Source organism: Pseudorasbora parva, chromosome 4, assembly GCF_024679245.1.
Source record: "Pseudorasbora parva isolate DD20220531a chromosome 4, ASM2467924v1, whole genome shotgun sequence".
In the NCBI taxonomy this organism is placed as follows: Eukaryota; Metazoa; Chordata; class Actinopteri; order Cypriniformes; family Gobionidae; genus Pseudorasbora; species Pseudorasbora parva.
This window is the reverse complement of record NC_090175.1, coordinates 45,681,827-45,705,411: the sequence shown is the minus strand read 5'-3', so window position 1 is coordinate 45,705,411 and position 23,585 is coordinate 45,681,827. Positions and strand designations below refer to the sequence as shown.

At 38.8% G+C, this 23,585-nt stretch overlaps 1 protein-coding gene across 9 annotated transcripts in view; it reads right to left on the bottom strand.

Moving 5' to 3' along the window:
- Positions 1–6,916, bottom strand: part of camk2d2 (calcium/calmodulin-dependent protein kinase (CaM kinase) II delta 2) — a 48,588-nt gene extending 41,672 nt beyond the window's left edge. For 3 of the 9 annotated variants that reach the window (XM_067441970.1, XM_067441967.1, XM_067441974.1), the window contains exons 1-2: positions 6,558–6,913; positions 4,151–4,245 (exon numbers count right to left, since the gene is read on the bottom strand). In XM_067441970.1, the coding sequence (XP_067298071.1) occupies positions 4,151–4,245; positions 6,558–6,619 (157 nt within the window). In that variant the 5' untranslated portion in view covers positions 6,620–6,913. Of the gene's footprint in view, positions 1–4,150; positions 4,246–6,557 lie in introns of all 9 variants that reach the window. The other 6 variants (XM_067441968.1, XM_067441971.1, XM_067441972.1 and 3 more) reach the window with 4 other exon arrangements.
- Between the last annotated feature and the right edge of the window lie 16,669 nt (positions 6,917–23,585).

The following is a 23,585-nucleotide window of genomic DNA, read 5'->3' as shown; positions in this document are numbered from 1 at the left end:
GATATCTATTTATTGATAACATTCACCTGGGATGTCTTGTCTTAAATTCCCACTGTAGTCAGTAATTTTATAAATCCTGTAAAAAATGTAATGTAAAAGAATTACGCATTAAAATAACCTGGATGTAATGCTCTACCAGGGTGGGGAACGGTGATCCAGAAGGGCCACTCTCTTGCAGAGTTTAGCTCCAACCCTGAATAAAACACTCAAATGTATGTAACTTTATGCTGCGTCCCAATTCGCCTACTTATACTGCGTCCTAAAAGTATGTACTCTTTTTGTGAAGAAAAGGTATATACTTTTGAGTGTGTAGCAGAAAAGTATGCAAGCTTCGGGACATACTACTTCGCCATCTTTAACGGACTCTGTCGCTTAGTTACGTGCATCCCGTCACCATTTATCTGCCCTGTCAATCATCGTCAGATTCGTCTCAGTTCAAATCCTCCACATTCAGTTTAATCTCCTACCGTATCAGAGAAATGTAGCCGCTCGTTGATCTGCCATGTGTCTGTATTTAATGCAGAGACTCTCCTCATGTGTTTGCATTTTAAATATAATGATGCATTTAAAAGTTAATGGCCAAATGTGTCATTACAAAAGTTCACAATGCTGCTGAAATATAAGGTGAAATATAATGTGGACAACACTGAATAAATATATTTTTGTCAGGTTAAATATTGATAGTTGGTCACTAAAACCCCTTTATCTAAACTTCTCTACTTAACCGTCAGACTCGCACATCTGTCATGTTTGTAGTTTTTTAAACGCTTTTTATCCGCGTTTGTAGTACTAATCGAATCCTCGTCAATCTCGCAATGGGTTGTGGGCAATATCAGCCGTTAGAGTGCCCATCGATCCATACTTCGAATTCGGACCGGAAATAGTAAACCATCCGGGAATGTTTGGAATACTCTTTTCAACATACTACGATTTGGGACATACTAATTCTATTTTCGAATACTATTTAGGATGGATAGTATGCGAATTGGGACGCAGGGACAGTAATCCTGAAGACCTTGATTAGCTTCAGGTGTGTTTGATTAGGGTTGGAGCTAAACTCTGCAAGAGAGTGGCCCTTCTGGATCAACGTTCCCCTCCCTTGCTCTATACCCATCATGTAGTATATGTGGATCTATGAATATGCAGTTCGAATACCTGATCGACTCGGACAACTTTACTGTAGTAAATGCTACACAATGGATGGTTTAATTCATAATTAAATACTGGTTTAATTCAGCTATATATGTTTGAACCAGAAACTGACTCAGAAGAGGCAGTGGAAGAGTGAATTATACATAAAGAAAATAGTTGGTTTAACTTAAAAAAGAAAGTTAACTGTTGCCTTAAAATTTTGAGTTTATTGAAATTAAAAATGTTAGTTGATACAATGAAGGAAATTGGTTTGATATATAGAAACTCAAAATAGTATTGTATCCAAACAACACGATTTTTTTTATAAATCATGAAAATAGCACAATGCGTTTCAATGCGTCATCACAAATAAAACACACAATTACCCAATATGCTTACAAAAACTTTTAAAAATATTTGAATAAAGGTTGTTGATTCTCAAAAATGCTAATTGTATTAACTTAATTGTTTTATTTCAATGAACTCAAAATGAAGGCAAGCAGGTAACTTATTTTTTAAATAACGTTTTACAGTGTACAGACTCGTATACATTAATGTGATTAGCCTTTTGCTTGACTACATTATCAAACAGATAATAATGTCTTGCTAATGTTACACAAACCATGTTCCCATTTGCTATTTCTGTCTGCCTTCAAAAAAATGTATCCTGAGAAACACTAGGTTCATTCACCCACTACACAACGTTCAGGTGAAGTGAGTAACACGGATAATCTCTTCATTACGGAATCTGATAATGGGTGGGATGTATTAGGCAGCAAGTGAACATTTTGTTGATGTGTTAGAAGCAGGAAAAATGGGCAAGCATAAGGATTTGAGTGAGTTTGACAAGGGCCAAATTTTGATGGCCAGACAACAGAGTCAGAGCATCTTCAAAACTGCAGCTCTTGTGGGGTGTTACCGCCGGTCTGCAGTGGTCAGAATCTATCAAAAGTGGTCCAAGGAAGGAACAGTGGTGAACCGGCGACAGGGTCATGGGCGGTCAAGGCTCATTGATGCACGTGAGGAGCGAAGGCTAGCCCATGTTCCGATCAAACAGACAAGCTACTTTAGCTCAAATTTCTCAAGAAGTAAACTCTGGTTCTGATAGAAAGGTGTCAGAATACACAGTGCATTGCAGTTTGTTGCATATGGGTCTGCATAGCTGAAGACCAGTCAGGGTGCCCATGCTGATCTCTGTCCACCGCCGAAAGTGCCAACAGTGGGCACGTGAGCATCATGACTGGACCACGGAGCAATGGAAATAGGTTGCCTGGTCTGATGAATCACGTTTTCTTTTACATCACTTGGATGGCTGGGTTGATGTGTCCCCAGATCCTCAGATTCCCCCGATCTAAATCTAATTGAGCATGTGGGATGTGCTGAACAAACAAATCCAATCCATGGAGGCCCCACCTCATAACCTACAGGACTTAAAGGATCTGCTGCTAACATCTTGATGCCTGATACCACAGCACACTTTCAGGGTTCTAGTGGAGTCCATCCCTCAACAGGTCAGGGCTGTTTTGGCAGCAAAAGGGGGACCAACACAAGAATAGGAAAGTGGTCATAATGTTACGCAGATCGGTGTATATTGCTAAATCTACCTGATTTTTTTATATCAGCAGAAAAATATACTGGGATAATGGGGCTTCTCCCGTATATGCTAAAACCCACCTACATATTGGCAGGATTGGTTACAAAATATTTGTGTGATGTAGAGAACTATGATTTCAAACGGTGTCTTTGGTTCACTGCAGTTTTAAGGAGAAAATACTCAGCAAAGGTGTTGCCATGGTGTTTGCACTTAAAGCATAATAAAAACACCACAGACAAATAAAGAACTTGATTTTAACTACAGGGGTCTTTAAAATTACAGTGCAGTGGAATGTAATGATATATACAAAGATTTCTTGAGATTTCTTGAGATTGCATTAAAGATTTATTAATGAAAACAAGATTTTGACTTGCCAGTAATCACCTCACCTCCCTAAATGTCACCCTTTACCCTGTGTTAATCTAGAACTGGAGGTCATAATCTTTTATATATATATATATATGTGGGTGCTGCTTATAGAATCACAATTCCTGGGCTTATCGCAGAAAGAGGCTAAGACCATCTCTGACACGGACCAGCATCCTGTGCAGCGGAGCACTGCAGTGCTCAGAGAGAGATATGAATACAACATAAACTGCCACACCACCCAATGCTGTATTTTTGGAAACGATATCCCAGCATGCACCAGTGCTGTGATACTGATCCTGGAATCTAGGTGTCCATTTCAATCTCACTGAATCTCAAAAAAATGCTCCAGTCTATCTATATTGCAATTCAATCCTAATGATTCAGAAAATATTCTCATTTCCCCTTCCAAACCCTACATCTCAGAAAAACAAACTTTAAAGCAAAAAGATGGAATTGTTTCATAGAAAAAAGCAACGTGAGTCATATGATTGGCTCTTAGGAGGAGAGATGCTGTGGGAGAAGCTAGATGATTGGTTGTTCTGAGGGTGGGAAGGAGGCTGATTGGTGCTTTTGCCCTATAGCAGAAGAGCCTGCAGGCGAACAGGCCAACAGCAACAATTACACTGACGGATCTGAAAGAACTGGGTCGCTCTATGCCCACACTTTCCAACAGGGGATAAGACCAGCCAAAGCCTTTGAAAGCACAAACATACACATACATACAGTATATGCTCACATATGACCTGTTACTGTGCTTATACACACAATAACAGAAAACACTCAACTTACTACATCCAGACTCAGTATTCAGATCGATACGAATGAATGTGATTCTCAAACATTTAATAATCCCTTCAACTTCTTCACAGCTAAGACACAAGCCATTACGTCAGAACACACGCACAGAGCTCCAGATGAGACCCAGATGCATATTTCCGTCAGCCGGATGCTCTGCTCTTACATCAGAATGTTGCCATGTTCGGCTACACTAGACGCTCCATTAACTCAAATCCTGCCTCGCACCTGACAGGAGCACACCAAATAAAAATCACCTACCCCTGGCTGACAGCTTCTTTGTGTTGATGATTTTGGCCGCATACTCTTGGCCGGATGATATCTTCACGCATCGCCTCACGACAGAGAACGCGCCCCTGAAGAAGCGGGAAAAAAAGAGAAGACAGTGAAGAAAAAAAAATGGGCACGAGGCCCTGATGCCGGACAGATAGAGCATATGGCATGGAGAGCAGAATCTGTGCCATGATGGAGGCACAGCCTGAGCGCTTCCAAGGTTACACAACTATGATTTTCCATGGCTGTTTGTCCGTGTGTGTTTGATGAGCGTGTGTGGGTGTCTTGAAATTGCTTAGCATATTTGCTGGCCACATGCACACACCAAATCTGTCCATGCGCTCATTGGAAATGAGGGGGTTAATTACACGTCACCTTAAATGTCCCCTCTGGTGCATTTGTTCTTCTCTCAAACAAAATGAGAGAATTATGCTTTTTTTCCCCAAATCTCACTGTTAGAAAACTGTAATAATTTTTGAAGAAAAAAAAAAAAAAAAAAGATTTAACAGAATAATTAAGCCACCTTACCATAGTTTAAAATATATTTTAAAAGCCAGTGCATGTCATTTTGCTATGCAGTATTTACTGTAGAAATTCCTTTTAGAATAAAAAATACATAAATAATATTGTAACATAAAATATGAATTTTATATATTAATATTACAATAAAATATTAATTCATTTTAGAATTTAAAAAAATATATATTGTAATGTAAAAATATATTAATTATAATATAACAATTTAACAACAAATAAAACATTAGTTATATGGGAAAAGTAAATTCCCTTTTTAAAACCATCCCATCTGCTTGTAATATTTTTCAAATGTAAATTTCATCTTTTTTTTAACACTGAATCTTTTGGTTGCATTTTGTATTATTTACAGTAAAAAATGTTTACTGGATTATTTAAGTGTGATGTTGGAGAAGCTGATTTTAATTAATTAAACCATGTAAAACCTCTTATCAGTGAGAAGGCTACACTTTATCCTAAAAAACATTTTAATCAAAACACAGGTGCTGTGATATATTTGAGATGTGCAACTGCATAATAATAAAGTGATAATGACAGTAGGCTATTTTTGTTTTAGTCGATGTGAGGGTATAATGGAATGTGCTCGAGCAGCGTACTGTTGCTATAGTAACCTCCTCAGCGACTTTGCGAACGTCTATTTAGCGCACTGTGATCAAACACTTTATATAGCCGACAGAAAGGGACTTTGCTTGTAGTCTTTTATGGTTGGTGAAAAGTTTTTTTTAAGTTTTTTTAGAAAAGTTGTTTAAACGTGGGCCAACTTATTTGTATGCAACAAATATCTAATATAGCATATATATATATATATATATATATATATATATATATATATATATATATATATATATATATACACACACACACACACACACACACACACACACACACACACACACACACATGCATACATGCATACATACATACATACATACATACATACATACATACATACATACATACATAGGCTACATACACACCCCCCAAACCTTTGTTTCTACTTCTTTTGGTGCAGTTCAGTTTTTACTGTACATACATAATTCAGATCATGTGTATTTTATGACATCAAATATGGTACAAATAGGGAGCTCTATGTAACAACGGGGAGACCAGCTCTGGTGTCCAATATTTATATGATGCCACCGCGCAGATGGCGCATGCAGAGACGTTTCGACAACATCATATTTTGAACGGACTGTTATTCAAGAGATTCCAATTTAAGGTCACAATGGGCTTAAAAACGGACTCTATCCGGATCATTAGATCTGAACGCATCAGCGAGTCGGAATAATATTTCACAAGCTGAAATATAGTCCTAAGGTATCTCCTGAAAGCCCTACACATCGGGACCACCGATGTGGCCTCTGCCCTGCTGCGCACCCTCCCCCTCCCCAGTCAAACGCAACGCAAGGAATCCCCAACGCGATAATTAACGGCGCGGGAATGTGTCTGCTGCACTGTTGTCGCATTGCCATGAGTATTCCTGTCTCCGGAGGGGAAAAAGCCCGAGCCCACTAAAACATATATTATACCAGCTGTTTGGATATCTGACGTGATAATCACAATGGCCGTGTCCCAAAACCTAAAGCGGTGGCTACATACACTGCAATTTTGGGCATCACAGGCACGTTCCAAACGCACCCGCGACTGTCAAAGAATGCCGTCTGGGTTGACAGCTTGCAAGGCTTCAAGACAGAGTCTATCTATAATCAAGCGCTCACGGCAAGGTTATTATAGCCTAAGCGTTCGCTGCAATTATAACGGAGCTGTCAAATAGAAGACGCGCCGCAACAGCATCAATTTCATTTAGCATATTAAACGCACAGGAATGCAATGATTCTGCAGTAGAAAATCCAGCACTCACTTTCCGAGCTCCTCAAAAAGCTGATATTCATCCGTGAATCTGGTGCAGATGGTCAGAGCCATTGTGATGGGGAATCGGCAGCGCGAGGAAGAGGATGATGCGGGGAAGCGCAGTCAGTCTCCTCTCGTCCCTCCTGAACACCAAAAGGAGAGCACTTGAATGATTATTTTCTAGCTTCTGCTTCGGTTACTCGTCTCTTGAAGTGAGCTGCACCGATCAATGTCAGATGTTTAGATATGTAAACCTATGGGTTGATCACCAAGGGGAGGAAGAAGCGCGTTCACATCCGACGGTTCCATGGGCTCATCATTATACGCGTTGACGTTGCCATCTCTCTCTTGGACGCGTTTACATACAGCACCTCGCCCCCTTCTCCCCTCCCTTTCAAAGCCATGCTCCGCCCTCTCAAACATCATCCACTTGGAGTTTTCATATTCATCATACTTAATTCGTCACGGCAATAATAGCAATAAGGTCAAATGAATAATTGATCTAGTATAACCTATATAAGCATATAGCCTATAACGTGACATTTCGCAATTCCTGTGCATTTATGTGCAAATTATGTGCATTTCAAGTCAAGATATTTCTCAAGATATTCTTTTCTTTTGTTGCTAAAGTTGATAATCATAGAGACATAATGCAAATGCAAGCCATAGGTCAAATATAATATATTTGTAATAACAGTAAATTATGCATAATTACATGCTACTGACCCTCAAACATACTCTAACCCTACAGTAAGCATATAATTAACATTACTAATTACATGGTAACAATGACACCTTAAAATAAAATGTAACCAAAATATTATAGTAGGCTATAGTAAACGGACTGACTGTTACTGTGAAACAGACCTAAATAACAAGCCTATGCAATATTGAAACACAAGAAACCTTAACATCAAAGCCCAGATATGCTGCCAGAGCGCAGAACTGTTATGACGCACGATCACAGCTGGCATTTTGCAAGCCCACGTGCATTTTAATCTCTTGTGCACTTCTATATTTTCAACGCATGGGCGCGCTGTTGTACAGGCCATTATTTCACAAAATATTCAATCAGCTTACTGTGGACTCAAAAAATGCATTACATTTAATCAGTTAGACTCCCTTTTTAAAAGCTAATATATAGGCTAACGGGGGGTTTGGGTTAGGACGAGGGTCTGATCTGAAAAAAGACATTCGTACAAATAAAAATTATATATATGTATTTAATTAAACATTTCTCTCTCTGTGTGTGTGTGTGTGTGTGTGTGTGTGTGTGTGTGTGTGTGTGTGTGTGTGTGTGTGTGTGTGTGTGTGTGTGTGTGTGTGTGTGTGTGTGTGTGTTTGTGAGCCTGTTTATGTGGTTTATGAGGACACAAATTTGTATAACTACATGGGTATTACACTGGTATTACACTATAAATGTGGTTTATGAGGACATATCAAATGTCCTCATAATTCAAATGGCCTTAAAAACATACTAAATTATGTTTTTTTGAGAAAGTAAAATGCAGAATGTTTCCTGTGATGGGTAGGTTTAGGGGCAGGGGCAGTGTAAGGGGATAGAAAATACGGTTTGTACAGTATAAAAACCATTACGCCTATGGAGAGTCCCTGTAAACCACATAGACCAACATGTGTGTGTGTGTGTGTGTGTGTGTGTGTGTGTGTGTGTGTGTGTGTGTGTGTGTGTGTGTGTGTGTGTGTGTGTGTGTGTGTGTGTGTGTGTGTGTGTGTTGCCCTAGGCTATTTCATTATATTTTATCCAGCCAATGTATAGCATTAATTACTGCATTCGTCTATTTCAAAGATGTCAGGGAAGAGACAGATGTTAGGGCGGTGGCCAGGGTACAGTTTGACTGGCACCATGAACAAGCGATCCCAGAACGCAGTGAACTTGAGGTTAGGTTTCTGTCTGGTTGCAAAATCATGGAGAAAACCATTTACTTCACGTATTTTTGTGCCTCCGACATTTTTGACTTTCGTGGGTGCGAAATCGCCACATGGGTATTATATGTAGATATGCCCCAGGTGGACTAGATGCTCGCGAGCAATCTCTCACCTGGGTTTGCATCTTCATTAAAGAGACCTATACCTCCCCACAAAGCCATGTAGAAAACAGACTTCGGCTCCCGTGGGTATATATAAATATATAGCATATATAGCAGCCGCAAAGCACCCTACTTTAAGCTTAAATGACGAACGGGACACTCTCTGGTCTTGGGGACTTAACATGCAAGCAATAGCACAAGACTGAAAGTGCACATGAAGTGTGCCATTTGGAACAGGGCCTATGGCTGTCTTGCAGACTCCTGAAGGATTTGATTGGTTTATTTGATGACTCACATAACTCAGTGGTCAGATTTAGAGAAGTGGAAGAAACACAAGGAAGTGCTCACTCAGTTTCTTCCCCGATGCACTCAAGGGGAGGGGTTCTCAGCCACAACATCTCTCTCCTGTCCTACAAGATTTAGGGAGGTGTAAAAGCAGAGTATGGAAAGTCGCGCTCTCCCTCGTAAAAACTGGGGACTGGCTCGTCGCCCTCAGCAACCTCCCAGGGTGGACCTCAGGACTATCATCAATAAAAAAGAAGTCCTGATGGTCTGTCAAAAATTTGTTCGCCCACATAGAACATCTAACATCCCCTCAACAGGAAGTGTTAAAATTGTCATCACTCTCAGTTTGGCAGCGTGGAACATTTTGCCAGGCATTTCTGTATGGGTGTTAAGCACAGTAAAATTAGTAAACAAATGTATTTGTTGTCCTCCATGTTTTAACGGTGTGGTCTCCACTTCCGTGAAGCCGAAGTTGGCACTCGTACGGTCACAAGAGATACAAACTATACTCAACAATTTCCTCTTCTGGAGAGTTAGTTGGGCTATTACAGTAGTTACTTCCTGATTCCCAAGAAGGGTGGGGGAGACTGTCCAATTTTAGATTCAAGGCTTAAACCATACAGTTAAAGCACTCAAGTTCAAGATGTTAACCCTAAAGACGTGTTGTAAATTCAACAGTGCAGTTGATTCGGCACAATAGATCTGAAGGATGCATGTGTTCACATATAAATACTGCCACAACGAGAAGTTCGGTTCACCCTTGGGGGCAAAAGCTTACCAATTTCAGGGTCTTCTATTCGGCTAGCCTTGTAACTGCACATATACAAAATGCATGGATGCAGTACTGGCTTAATTAGGATGCCGGGGCATTCACATTTTGAATTACATAGGCGATTGCTTATATTAGCACAATCGTGAGAAAATGGAGCTTCGACACAAAGACAGTTTGTTAGCTCATCTAGTTTCTCTAGGGTTGAGACTCAACACCAAGAAAAGTGTTCTTTCTCCTGCCCAGAGAACAACTTATCTAGGGTTACGAGGTGGGCACAACTGTTTCCAGCTCAACCTGAGACCATTCCAACATAAGTCAGGCTAGGCCAAGAGCTCACTTATCTTGTGAAGAGTGTTACGTCACATGGCATTAGCATTCACAGGTTTCCCTTTGGGGTTTTAACTAGGGATGGGCATTTTCCCAAAATATTGTATTCGAATATTTGGGCTCATAAAAATCGAATATTCGAATATTCGTTTATTTAAATTAGGTATTTTGAGAAAATGAGAAATGTTTCTTTCTTTTTTTCTCTAAACATGTCGTCACCATTTCTGAACAAGCTTATGATTAGGCAATGTACACAACACGCTTACGTTATATCTTAAGGTTTTTAAAACATTAAACAGTGTGTAAAAAAATGCCTAAAGAACAAAAGCATTATAAGCTCAAGAAGCACGAGCGCAGAGCGCGTCAGTTAGCGTGACGTACAAACACACACACACACACACACACACACACACACACACACACACACACACGTCAATAGGCTATAGCCTACCGACCTGTGTGTGTGTGTGTTTGATATGGCTGATGTGTTTACTTTGTATTGTTTCACATTTTCATGTAGAGAGAAACTATAATATTGGATTATGATATTATTCTCGGGTGAGAAAATGCGCCACTGACAGGCGTTGCGGAGACAAAGATAACGGTTAAGTGAAGTTTGAGTGAAGAACTTTGTGTTTTCTGTTCATAAACCCTCAAAGAACTTTAAAGGAAGCATTTGTCTCGAGATCATTTTGCTATCATAAGTTATCTCACTCTCACTCGGGGTAGATGTAACAGATGAGCTTACCTGAGCAGTGATCGCTCATTCCACTGGTGTTTGGATTTCATGTGATTCTCGTTTGTGGTGGTGATATTATTATAACTCAGTTTCAGTAATTGATTTCATCAAAAGTAACTCCATTTTGTAACAGCATTTTCAATTTTCATCGAAGTAACGTTAATTCCAAACATAGGGACTTTAAGCAACAGCCACTGATGGAACGGCAACGGCGTTCTGGCGTTCTATTGCGCATGCGCGACTTTAACTGCTACTTCGTGACGTTCTACTGTAACCGTCTACTACGGGAGAACAGCTGATTTGCCGTAGTCATTAATACGTGACAGATTAGATAAGTAAATATAGTTATGTGGCATTTTAATTGTATCTGTTTATAATTTAATGCCAAAAGCAACCATTTCCTTGCTTTTTAAATTACATGTTTCTTTATATTTTGGTCAAATTATGTTAAATGAACCATTACGCCGTCTCTTTATTGTTGCTTAGTGATTTTTGCGTTCTTTGGCTACGGCAGTTAAAAGTTTATTTCCGGTCGCTGTTGCCGTTCCATCAGTGGCTGTTGCTTAAAGGGGGGGTGAAACACTCAGTTTCAGTCAGTGTCATGTCAATCTTGAGTACCTATAGAGTAGCATTGCATCCTGCATATCTCCGAAAAGTCTTTATTTTTTTAATAATTATATAAGAAAGATGCGCTGTTCCGAGTCTTTCCGAAAAAAGCCGAGCGGGTGGGGGCGTGTCGTGTGAGCGGAGCTAAATAATGACGTGTGCAGCAGCGCGCTGTGTGTTGAGTCGAGCGTCATCCCTAACAGCGGTAAAAAAACTTTATTCAAAAAAAAAATATGGCTTTTAATCAGATACAGCCATACATCTATGATCCGGAATCAGACCCAGAGGCTGCAGTTGAACAGGAGCAGCAGCAAAAACGACTAGAGCAGGACGTCTGTATGTGGTAAGTTACAAGTTATACACTAACTATATAATATGCTTAGCGGCTTGTGTTATTTACATATTTATACTTGAATTATATCGTCGTATTTTTGTCTTTGAAGGTGTACATGTGGGAAGTGCAGTTGTGCACGTGTGTTTGTGTGTTTACGCGTGGTTTGTGTAGACAATTGTAACGTTAGTAAGCGGACTGGTTTTGCACCGCAGGCTAGTGTTTACATAGATAGACACGGAATAGTAGCGCATTTGAATGAAGAAGCGCGCTTATTTAGTTCAACATATTTCCCCCCTTTGTGTATTGTTGTTTGGAGTGCTTTTACAATACACAAACATAAAGTTACACATATAGTGGCCAGCTAAACAAATGTACACGCACTACACATCGCATGCTCCATTGATCAATTAACTATACGTGATCGTGTTTGGGCTACTTGATGAGCATAGGCAAAGACACAGACATTTGAAGCACTCTTACTCACAGCCTGCGGTTCTAACGTTAGGACCTTTATCGTTGGGACTGCTCCATCCTTCAGCATTAGGCGATTGGAAAAGCCGGCGTCAAGCTGGGCCTTGTTTATGAAACAGTCGGCACCGAAATGCAGCGAACAGATATAAACATTCGCGCAACTCAGTTGCTGATCCGGAAAAGCAAATTACATCCACTGTTGCCTTAACGCGGGGTTTTTGGCGAATCTGTGCAGGACTGTCTTGGTCTGGCAACCAAAAACCCACTTTTTTGGTGACATTGTTATGTGCTATGTGTAATTGTCACCTGTCCAGCATCCTACAAACCAGCGTTTTGATGGGCATAGCCTGTTGCTTTCGCTCTCTCCCTCGCTCTCTCTCACGCGCTTCCGGTAGAATTGTCCGTAAGGCCCATACAAGGAAATTCCGCCCCCACTAACGTCAATGGGGACGCATGATCTCAAAAAACTTGCCGAAACTTATGACTAACCGGAAGTAGTATTTTTGACAAAGAAATACTCCCATCAAACGTCCACCTTAACTTTTGAAACTTTGTCTATGTTTAGTATGGGATTCCAAGTCTTTAACAGTGTAAAAAGATCAGTATGCATGAAACAGCATTTCACCCCCCCTTTAAAGTCTGCGAGGCAGACGACGGCATTGTGATCAAATGCACTTAACTTATAAACCTGCTCCACAACGCCACCCAGTGGATTGAGATATAACTGCGAGATTTAGAGGGATTTCTCATGGATGCACTGTGTAGCCAGTTGCTTGTGACTTTTTATTTTATGTCATCCTACTTTTATTATTTTATTTTACCTTACCTTATTTGTGTTGAAATAAATATTTTTGTAAATGTTTTAACTTCATCACAACTTAATGTTACCCTTTCATTGTTATTTATGTTTAATTTTCAATGGTTCCAGTCGGGAGTTCCTACCAATTGTTGTAGGTGGGGCCTTAATTAGTGGCGCACCTTAGGATGCCGCTTCCTCTTTAAGCGTTCGCGCCAAGGGGGTAATCTAGCGCTCGGAAAGCGTTCCACCCCTAGGGGCTGCCATTGCTAACCAAGCCATCACCTGCTGTTAGCATCCCATTGACTCCCATTCATTTTTGAGTCACTTTGACAGTGAATAACTTTACATCTGAGGCGTTTAAAGACTCCATTTGTCCATTGTTTATTTCTAAAGAAACACGACAATGTATAAAAGGCTCCATTACCTTGTATCTTACACTATCGCCCCGCAGAAGCTGTTTTTGTAAAAATAGGCTAACTATTGCGTCATAACCAACGCGACCCTGTCGCACAGTTGAGAAATTACCGTATAGACCTGAGGAGACACTCCCAGGCAATCTTTTACTGTCTATGAGGCAGTCGGGGGGACGTGGAGACATGTCCTGGAGACTAGTCTGATAAAGTCAAGGGGGAAGAATGGGGAGAAGCCAAGCGGCAACCTCCCGCGATCTCTCTTGAAGCCAATACGGAAGTAATGTAAACTGTAATTCCTTAACTGGCCACTAGAGGCAGGCTCCAGAAGGGAGCAGAATCTCATTGAGCCCCATATTAAAATTCTCAACTTTAAAGCAGAAAAAAACATGTTTACAGCCTGGTACAAATTGTGGTTTTGGCTTATAATGCTAATTTTGATCTTCATGACAACTCTGAGGGGGGTGAATTTTTTTATAACTCATTCGTTTCCGTTATATAAAGCCTTAAGGTTCTGCATAATTAAGGGCGTGGTTACAGGTGGATAGCCATTTATCCGCCGTCTATAGTTATTGCGTCACCTCAGCTCCGCGCACATCCCGCCTTTTTGCCCATTTTCTGTTATCCGGGAGTGACACGCGTTGACTCGCTCACAAGATGGCAACGCCCAGCTCGCCCCTACTTTAAGCTTCAGAACGGCTTATCAGAATCCTATGGGTGACGTCACGGACACTACGTCCATATTTTTTTACAGTCTATGGGAGAAGCCCATAGTGAGCCAAAAGCAACGGGAGAAAATATTTAAACAACGTGATTCAGATTTCGCTTTCCACATCTACTAGAAGACTCACAGCTGTCAGACAGGAGGCTCACGTCACATCTACGTCGTCAAGCTCAGTCTGAGCCTGCGCAGTTCGCTCAGCCATCAGGAAGTGAGTGTCCCTAGGTTGACTTCATTATTTCGCCGTAGACGTCAATGGGGTCGCTGTGTCCATTTCTTTTACTGTCTATGGTTCGCGCTCAGTCTGACTGTGAATGCAGACGGGGAAGTGCGGAGTGAGACAGTAGGCCTTCCAGTGTGTGTGTTTTCTAATTTTGCTCCAACCTAGTTTTTCTTTCAAAGTAAATAAATGTACATCCTTCATCTCATCCATGTTTGGCTGTCCTTCTGTCCTGAGGGTACCACTTGATATCTGCTACAACTGCATTTACTGCCAGCCAATTAACAAAATAAAATTCGAATAGTATTTTTAGTTTTCGAATGTTAATTACATATCGAATATTCGAATATTCGTGCACACCCCTAGTTTTAACTGCATTAAATAATGTTTTGAGATTTGTAGTTTTGAATAGACACATACGAAATGTTGGAAAGTATGTTTAAACATGAAACTAAACCTCCAGTAGGTGGCAGGAGCTGGCCATCTTAATGAGTGAGTCATTAAGTCGTTAATTCAAACGATTCATTCAAACACTGAATCGTTCAGTAACACACTTGATGCTGTGAGACACGTTATGGTTCGGCTGTTTGTGAACGATTTTCGCTGCTGAAATAGAACAAAAGCACTCAATATTGCATCTAAAATGTAAGTGACTTTAAGTGAATGTTAATGTAAGTGAACGTTAATTATTTGTTTATGAAACTTTCATATGAAATCAGTGTCATTTTCAGTCGTGATGGTATTCAGGAAACAGCTTAAACACTCTAGTGCTGTAATTTCTCCTCAAAAGGCTGCCAGAGCGTCAACAGCGCGACCTTGTTATCCGACTAGTTCATTATATTATTATCCAGCACTATCGATCGCCACTTACACTAAATATGCACAATCATTCTTGCATTTTGGTGATTTACTAGTTATTTTTTGTTTTAATCAGGCTCTTGTCCGTCGGGCAAGTAAAATTATTTTTCACTTGTCCCTTCAGAAAATCCACTTTTCCCGGACAAGCGTTAATGTCGAGCCCTGCCTCCTATGTACTTCTGCTCAATTTTCATTTTCCTTCAGTACTGCGTCTGGGACTGCGATTAATGCTGCCTTCAGGTGCTATCGGAAGTTTCCTACTTCCCACTTTAGAAGTCGTTATTACAAGCTTGTTGTGTTCAGGTGCTTTGTTGTCGGAAAGGATGGAGGTTCGGGTTCCTACTTTTGTGCATCTTTGGAAAATGTTATTTTAACACTATAACCATTTCAGTCATTTCCCAGTCCCAGAAAATCATAGAATCACTGGCAAACATATAGCAGAACAACACGAAAGCATATTGTTTATAATCACATTCACAATAAAGGCATAATGTAGACAATAAAGGCTGCTTAAAGACTAAAATGGCAATAGTTTTCAGCCATACATGATCCTATTGTATTGCTACTTTTACCACATTATCTATATAGTCAACTTGCTCACTATTCTGGAATGATTGTCAACTACATGCGATTTTCCATGTGTTTAAAATACAAAATATGCTTCAAATTATTATTAATTCATGTAAATATGTACTACTTTACGGACAAGACAAGATAATAAAATTGTTGTGGGAAAAAAAACGAATAAAACACCTGCAACAGCAGAAATTTGTCTCCCATCTGCCATTTTTAACGGTTATGCCACGCCCATCTCGGGAACTTGGGTATCAAAATTATTTAATTTTGATACCCAAGTCTAATCTGAGTCTGCTGTGAGACTCACGCAGCAACTCGATCGTTATATTGAACACACACGTTCAGTATTTAATTGTACTTTCTGAACTCAGTCACTGTAATCCAGTAGCGGTGTTTTTGGGAGTGGCCTCACAGGGCAGCGAAGCATTCTGGGAATTGTTGTCTTTCATCCCCATGAGACAAAAATACATTTTCTGTCTTTTCTCAGTCTAGAAAGCACCAAATTCAAAAATAATTTCACATTTCTACTACATTAATGACACAGTTTAAATACAGATTCATCGGTAACACTTTACAATAACAGGACATGAATAAGCATGTATTACATGAATTAATAGTTAATTCAACATGAATTTATGATTAGTTAAGATATGAACTAATCATGAACAAATGAGGAGCTATCCTTAATTAAGACATGAGTCATAATGATTCATGCATGAATACAGCAGCATTAACTACATGTTAGTACATGTTTGGTAATTAATGCATTAATTAACAAGTATGGGTAAACTAAATTAAACAGGCTCTCTAAGAAGGAATAACAAATATTTTGACTTTGAAATACATTTTCAAATGAATTATTGTCATAATTTAAACCCTTTTTATCAGAAGCTTCATCATAAATATTACTGAAAGTGAAGATTAGTTTTTCATTACTTTAACTGATCATCTAAATCTGCTATATTTCATCTCAAAAGGTCTCATTCTGTTTTGTGATCTCTTTCTTATCAAACTAAACCTATTGTGACTTATAACAGTTTCTGAGGAATCAGTCCCCAAAATATAACCAGACAGGAAACAACCAGTTATGTCCGGAAGTGAGGGAACGTCTGCTGGGATCTGTACAGTTCTCTCTCCACCCAGACATTGGCCATGATGATTCGGTACCTCCGTTCTCTTAACTGGGCTGAATACTAGTTATACTAGTTACATGTGAATTTTATAGTAAGTTTATGATAAATCATGAGCGAGCTGAATTTGGTAAGTAGTTAATAGTGAATTAATCATGAAGTCATGACACAATGACGCATTAACAAACTATGAGTTGATGTTAGTGTATGGTTAGTTAATAATGAATTAATCATGATGTGCCCCCTCAAGTAAAGTCATGACATAATGACGCATTAACAAGCTATAAGTTGATGTTAGTGTATGGTTAGTTAATAATGAATTAATCATGATGTGCCCCCTCAAGTAAAGTCATGACATAGTCATACATTAACAAGCCATGAGTTGATGTTAGTGTATGGTTAGTTAACCATGAGTTAGTAATGATGTGCCCCCTGAAGTAAAGTCATGACGCCATGATGCACTAATTATTCATTAATTACAAAATGAATTACATTTATACACAAAGAAACCTTATTCCTTTTCACCCCTGGTACAAAAAATAAAATAAAATAAAATATACAAAGTATTTGTAGGCTAGTTATTTTATTTATATAATTAAACTTATATGGACTTAAAATAAAGCCCAAACATATACCTGTAAAGACACACACAAGGCACGTTTACATGTAAAGCAGAGCACATCCACTGGCTAATGCTAATCGAATCATAAACATTTAAACAATTATAAAATACAGTTAATACTGTACACACCTCCAGAAATATCCCAATAAAACAATCATACAAACATCTCTTAAATTATTATTTCGGTTTACCAAAGCAGTCGACATTATTATTTGATAAAATGCCAGCATTACCGAAGGAACACAACTAACACGCTAGGAGCACCGAGAGCGCCACTAATGAATGTCCCACCAGAAACAAACCCTACATACTGTAGTTCCGGGAAGAAAACTATAGCTAAAAAAGACTAAATGTAATTGAACAAAAAAATCAGAAAACGGTTTATATATCAAATGAAAATTATTAGTGGTAGTTATTAGTCTATTTTCCACGTTTGAATAGACAAATCTGTGAAACTGATGGCTAAATAATCATGTTATTTGTCACAAAGCTGCAGATGGAAGATTTTAATACAGTTTACAGTTTAAATTATGACAGTATTAAATCACATGTTTAATTAAAAGTCAGAGTACTTCTTATTTATTTTAAGGAACCTGTGTGATTTAGTTTACCCATACTTGTTAATTAATGCATTAATTACCAAACATGTACTAACATGTAATTAATGCTGCTGTATTCATGCATGAATAATTATGACTCATGTCTTAGTTCATGATAGCTCCTCATTTGTTCATGATTAGTTCATATCTTAACTAATCATGAGTTCATGTTAAATTAACTATTAATTCATGTATTAATACATGCTTATTCATGTCCTGTTATTGTAAAGTGTTACCGATTCATCTTCCCAGGGCTGAAGTACCCCTTTAAATCATGTTACGGACCACGTGAGCGGCGCAATCTCGATCACAAAACTCTCCCCTCCACCGCGCGTTTTATCACTGAGGTGGCCTGCACATTTATTTTGATGGATTTCCATGAGTAAAAAGCATGCCATGTCACGACCAAACGTTAGGTTATTGGCTATGACAGATCCAATAGTTTTAAACTTCAACAGAGTACCCGCCTTCGCGAAAGTAAACGCTTGTCAATTGAGAGTGGCAAGACTCTATGTACAAATTGAATGTATGAGAGTCTGGTAAGACCAGGCTATAGTGATTTAAGATAAGACAAAAACAAGCTTTGGAAAACATACATTTATTATATACATTTTATACATACATTTATTATATTATATACATTTATTACTTTTTTAAACAGCATGTGTGATAAAGATTAAACTCAAGAACTCAAGGGCTTCTTAAATTATTTTTGATGCCATTTTTGCCCCAAGCATCCGTTAATTTCTGAGCTTGTTTATGATAATCAAAATGTGGTATTTCCAGTTCAATTTGATTTGGCTGTAAATCATCAGCGACAGGTGTCTGGTAAACGCACATGGCTGCGTTGTCAAGGCAAGTTTATTTGTATAGCACATTTCATACCCAATGGCAATTCAAAGTGCTTTACATAGAAATTAATTAAAACAGTGGTAACAAATGCATGAGAAAAAAGAATATCATATGGAGGAATAATAAAAATTAAAACAAGCATAATAATAGTAATAAAAAATAATAGTTGTCACATCCGTTTTACCTTGTAAACAATCGTTGTTTGAGATGTAGTTCGTTCGCACATGTTTTTTGCACTTACTCTGCTGACTGAAGGCATGAAAAGCAGTTGATTGCAGTAGGAAACGTAGCTTAACAGTTTCTCAGTGTTGATGCAGATTGGGAGATTTTTATTCCAATTGTATTACACATCCATTCATGAGAATCAATCGGTTCACTAAATATGCGCCTAAATATTTTTTCACGGTCGCACACAGTAACTTTCAGGTGTAAATGCGCCCTAAATAGCCGCTATGTAGAGGCATGTTACAAAAATTCTACTATTAGACCACTGAGGAACTCAAAAATAAGCAGCAGATGTACGTATTTATTCACTCATGCAAAGAATCTCAGGACTAATAATATATTTGACGCAAATTAATGCAAATATTGTTTGAAAATCAATAATCGATATCAATAATTGAAAGTCCCAAATAGATTATTTCCCAACTAGAATTAGACCTAGAATTTTGTTCACTGTTCTGTTTGAACTGGTTAAGGCCTTGCTTTGAATTAGTCTGCTATTTTAAATAAAATTAAAACATTTCAGTATTACATAATGATTTAATTTTTATAAGCTTTTTTTTATTTTAAATTTTTTAAAATCAAGTAGGCAAGAGAAGCCTATATTAACCATTCATGTTCAGAAATAAATTTTCAAATTCAGAAGAACAGTTAATGTTCAGAAGAAACATTCATGTTTAAGAACTGTTAATAATGAAGATTGAGAAGATTTGATCATTTGTGCTCTTGTTTTTTTCTTTTTCTTCTGTGGAATACTTGATGCGGCCCAGCCTGACCCAGAGTCTACCTCCAGCAGCCCCCATGTGAATTGAGTTTGAGACCCCTGGGCCATAGGATTAAGGGCTCACTCCACAAAGGGGGTCACCTTCTTTACTAAAGGCATTAGTAAGGGGTGCCCCCTTACAAAGTGTTTGTGATGCGGCAGGTTGGTCCTCACTGCACCCATTCATAAATTTGTATAGCTTGGATGCTCATGCCACTCCGGGCTCTGATGTCCTTGAGTCGACACCACAAGCTAATGCCTGATGCCTCTTGCATCCCTGTGCACACACAACCGTAGGGGGTCCAGATACCATCAAAGCATGGCGGGGCGTGGGTATTCTCGTGCCCATATTTTGTGCAGCATTGAGTAAAGCTTTTGAAAGGGAACTCTCAGGGTTAACTGACTGTAAACCTGTTCCCTGATAAAGCAGAAAGAGATTCTGCACTGCAGTGCTGTGCTGATGATGTCCCAGGACTGGTCTTCAAACAAAAAAGACCTGAAGGCTTACAGCTTTGTACCACTGCCAGCATTAAAGGGATAGTTCACCCAAAAATTTAAATTACCCCATGATTTACCCTCAAGCCATACTAGGTGTACAGTATATGACATTTTTCTTTCAGACAAATACAATCAGAGTTATTTAAAAAAAAAAAATGTCCTGGCTAATTCAAGCATTATAATGGAAGTCAATGGCAGCCCAAAATTTAAAGACCAAAAAGTGCATCCATCCATTATAAAAGTAATCTATACGGCTCCAGGGGTTAATAAAGGCCTTCTGAAGAGAAACAATGGGTTTGAGTAAGAAAAATATTCATATTGAACACTTTATTTTATTAAGTAAAATATCTAGTTTCTGGCTAATCGCCTTACATATTCAACTTACGAAGAAAGCGTAAAGCCTCTTGCAGTTCAAAACACTTGCTGTCCGACATCATGCGCTGCGTCAGTCATACTTTTTTTCATAAATTGAATACGGAAGGTGGTTTGGCAGAGGCTAAATATGGATATTTTTCTTACACAACACGCATCGATTAGCTTCAGAACAAGGCCTTCATACATCTGAAAGAAGAATAGTGGAGTGTGGGGCACAACCTTAATCCCAGTCGCGCAGGTGGGGTGTGTTGTAACTGCATTACGATGAGCCCCTATTAGAACTAGATATTATATTCTATACTTTTATGAATTCTTTTGAGAAACCATGAGAAATTGGTAAATAAGGACTCAAAGAGGCAATGTTCAGAAATTATTGCTTATTATTCTGTTTTTACCTATGCTGTATAGATTAGTGATGTGTTTGTTGTCAAAATCAAAAATGTGTGTATTGTTAATGATAAAAAATGCTTTATTATTGACAAAATATTTTAGTTTGTTTTGGATATTTTTCTTATTATATCAGATAACATTTTAAGCTGTTATTTGCTCATGTTACAATGTATCCCGACTATGGGGCTTGTTGTCACATTTCACTTGCATTCTCTGGGTAAATCGAGAAAAAAAGTTTACACTGTATTAATGAAACAAAACCACATAATTGTACTAGACATGTGTACAATTAATGTGGGAAAAATAAATACTCTAAACCCCATGTGGATTTACACAAACTGAGACAGTCAAAAAGCGTTAGGTTGTGTCCCGCTCTCCTAGCCTAGAAATCTAGACGCACCCTAGCGGCAGCAAATTTAATCTGCCCCCAAGTGTCGTCTAGCAACTCTCAATACCCTTCTGAGCTGTATTCCCCTCACTCTGGACGGGCCAATCACATCGTGTATAGAGTCGGCGGGCGGCGCCATAATGACGACGGCCGAGTTGCCTTTGCGTGCTTCTAGTAACACAGAAACTGGCGAACGGCGGCGGTCTTTCGAATCAGCTTTGACCACGACTCTGGAAGACTTGGAGTTAAGCTTTTCTCTGAGAAAAGAACAAAGAACGGCACTGAAGTCATTCTTAAAAAGGGGAGATGTGTTCTGAGTTTAGCCAACCGGATACGGTGAATGTTTAATCTTTCAACAAGCTCTGTTTCACCTTCGTTGCTCTGGTTGGTGGTAGCGCTATCCTATCACGTGCAGAGGGAGTTTGAAAGACAACCGTTTATCCAGCCCCTCGGATTGAGCCCTGTCTATGGTGAGTTTCCAGACCAAACATCTTGATGTGGGTCTGGCTTGTCAGGCTACCGCTCTCCCCTATACACCTAGGAAACACAGCAGTCATTTTGATGTTCCTAAATCCAAACCGCTGAAGATGCAGTGGCTGAGTTTTGTTTTCGTCGAGGCTTTTATGTCTGCACGAACCACGAAGCATTACTCACTAGACTGCTTTATAACCCAGGGTTAGTATGAAGCAGGTTTTGCTAAGAAGCTGCTCCTGAATATAGAACTGTACAAGATCTTTGTGTAGTGACATTACGTTAACCAACCATTCAGAAACGTCCTGTTTAGCCTTAAATGTCGAATTTCGTTGGAGCTGTGATCTTATCCCGGGTCTGACTCTGGTTCAAATTGATTTGCACAGATCTGTCCTCACTCAGAGACTTGTGTAGCCATTCTTTCGTCTCTACTGTTGTCATTTAAAGCCGTATACACTGAAATGCCATTGGTGAAAACAGAGCTGTTTTTGATCAGGTAAAATTAGTGTGTTCTTAAAATACTAATGAGAATTTTTAATTAAAGTATATTACAAAGTTTTCATTTAGACACTAAAGAATCAGATTAGCTTTTATAAAAATGGCATCATATGACCCCTTTAAGGGTGAGTAAATCATGGTGTAATTTCATTTTTGGGTGAGCTATACTTTTAAATTGGGGGACATTTTGAATTCTGATGGTAACAAGTAAACATGACGGCATCGTTTTCTTTGTAATTTGGAATCTGTCAAGTAATACACTTCAAGTTGAATGTGTCACTGAGAACAGGCTATTTACAATAGAAAACAATTATGTTTATGCTGCGTTAACAATTGTTTGCCATCTCCATTCTGAACGTGTAGATCTTTAGTTGTCTCTATCAAGCCTGTAATTGAGTAATATTTGGAATGCATTGTCATTGTTATGCTTTGTACACGCTGTTACAAGTTACACTACAGGTCAGTTTCATATATAGTCTTGTGAAATATAGACATCAATGCCATCTGTTGAGCAATAAAAAAAATCAAGTAAGTAATGTGTAAACAAGAAATTGCATTACAAATCTCTGGGAAGCTTAGGCGAGGATGAGAAGAGCATGTGCAAAGTTATCATGAAATCCAAATTTACTTGTTCTTATTTTAAATTCCTTTTTTATATCATATGCACATCATTATTTTTTAGAAAAAAAGTCATCCACCCTCATAATCTTTAATTAAAACAACTTCCCCTTTTACTTGTGGAAACATTGCTTCTCTTCTCTGATGCAGTGTTTATGGCACAAGGGTGGAACCTGTCACTCACAAATGGTGTCACTCACCAGATAATTATCATTAGTTATCTACTCACCCTGAAGTCATTCCAAACCAGTAAGCCTTGTTCATCTTCAAAACAGAAATATAAAAACAAAAGCAATCAAGTCTCTTCAGAAAATCTGGACAAAACTGCTCGATTCATGGATTCATTTTACAATCTCCTTGTGAAAGTTTAGAAGCATCAAGGTAGTTGTTTCGTAGTTGTCTATGCAGGGACAGTAAGCTCAGATTTCATCAAAAAGATCTTCATT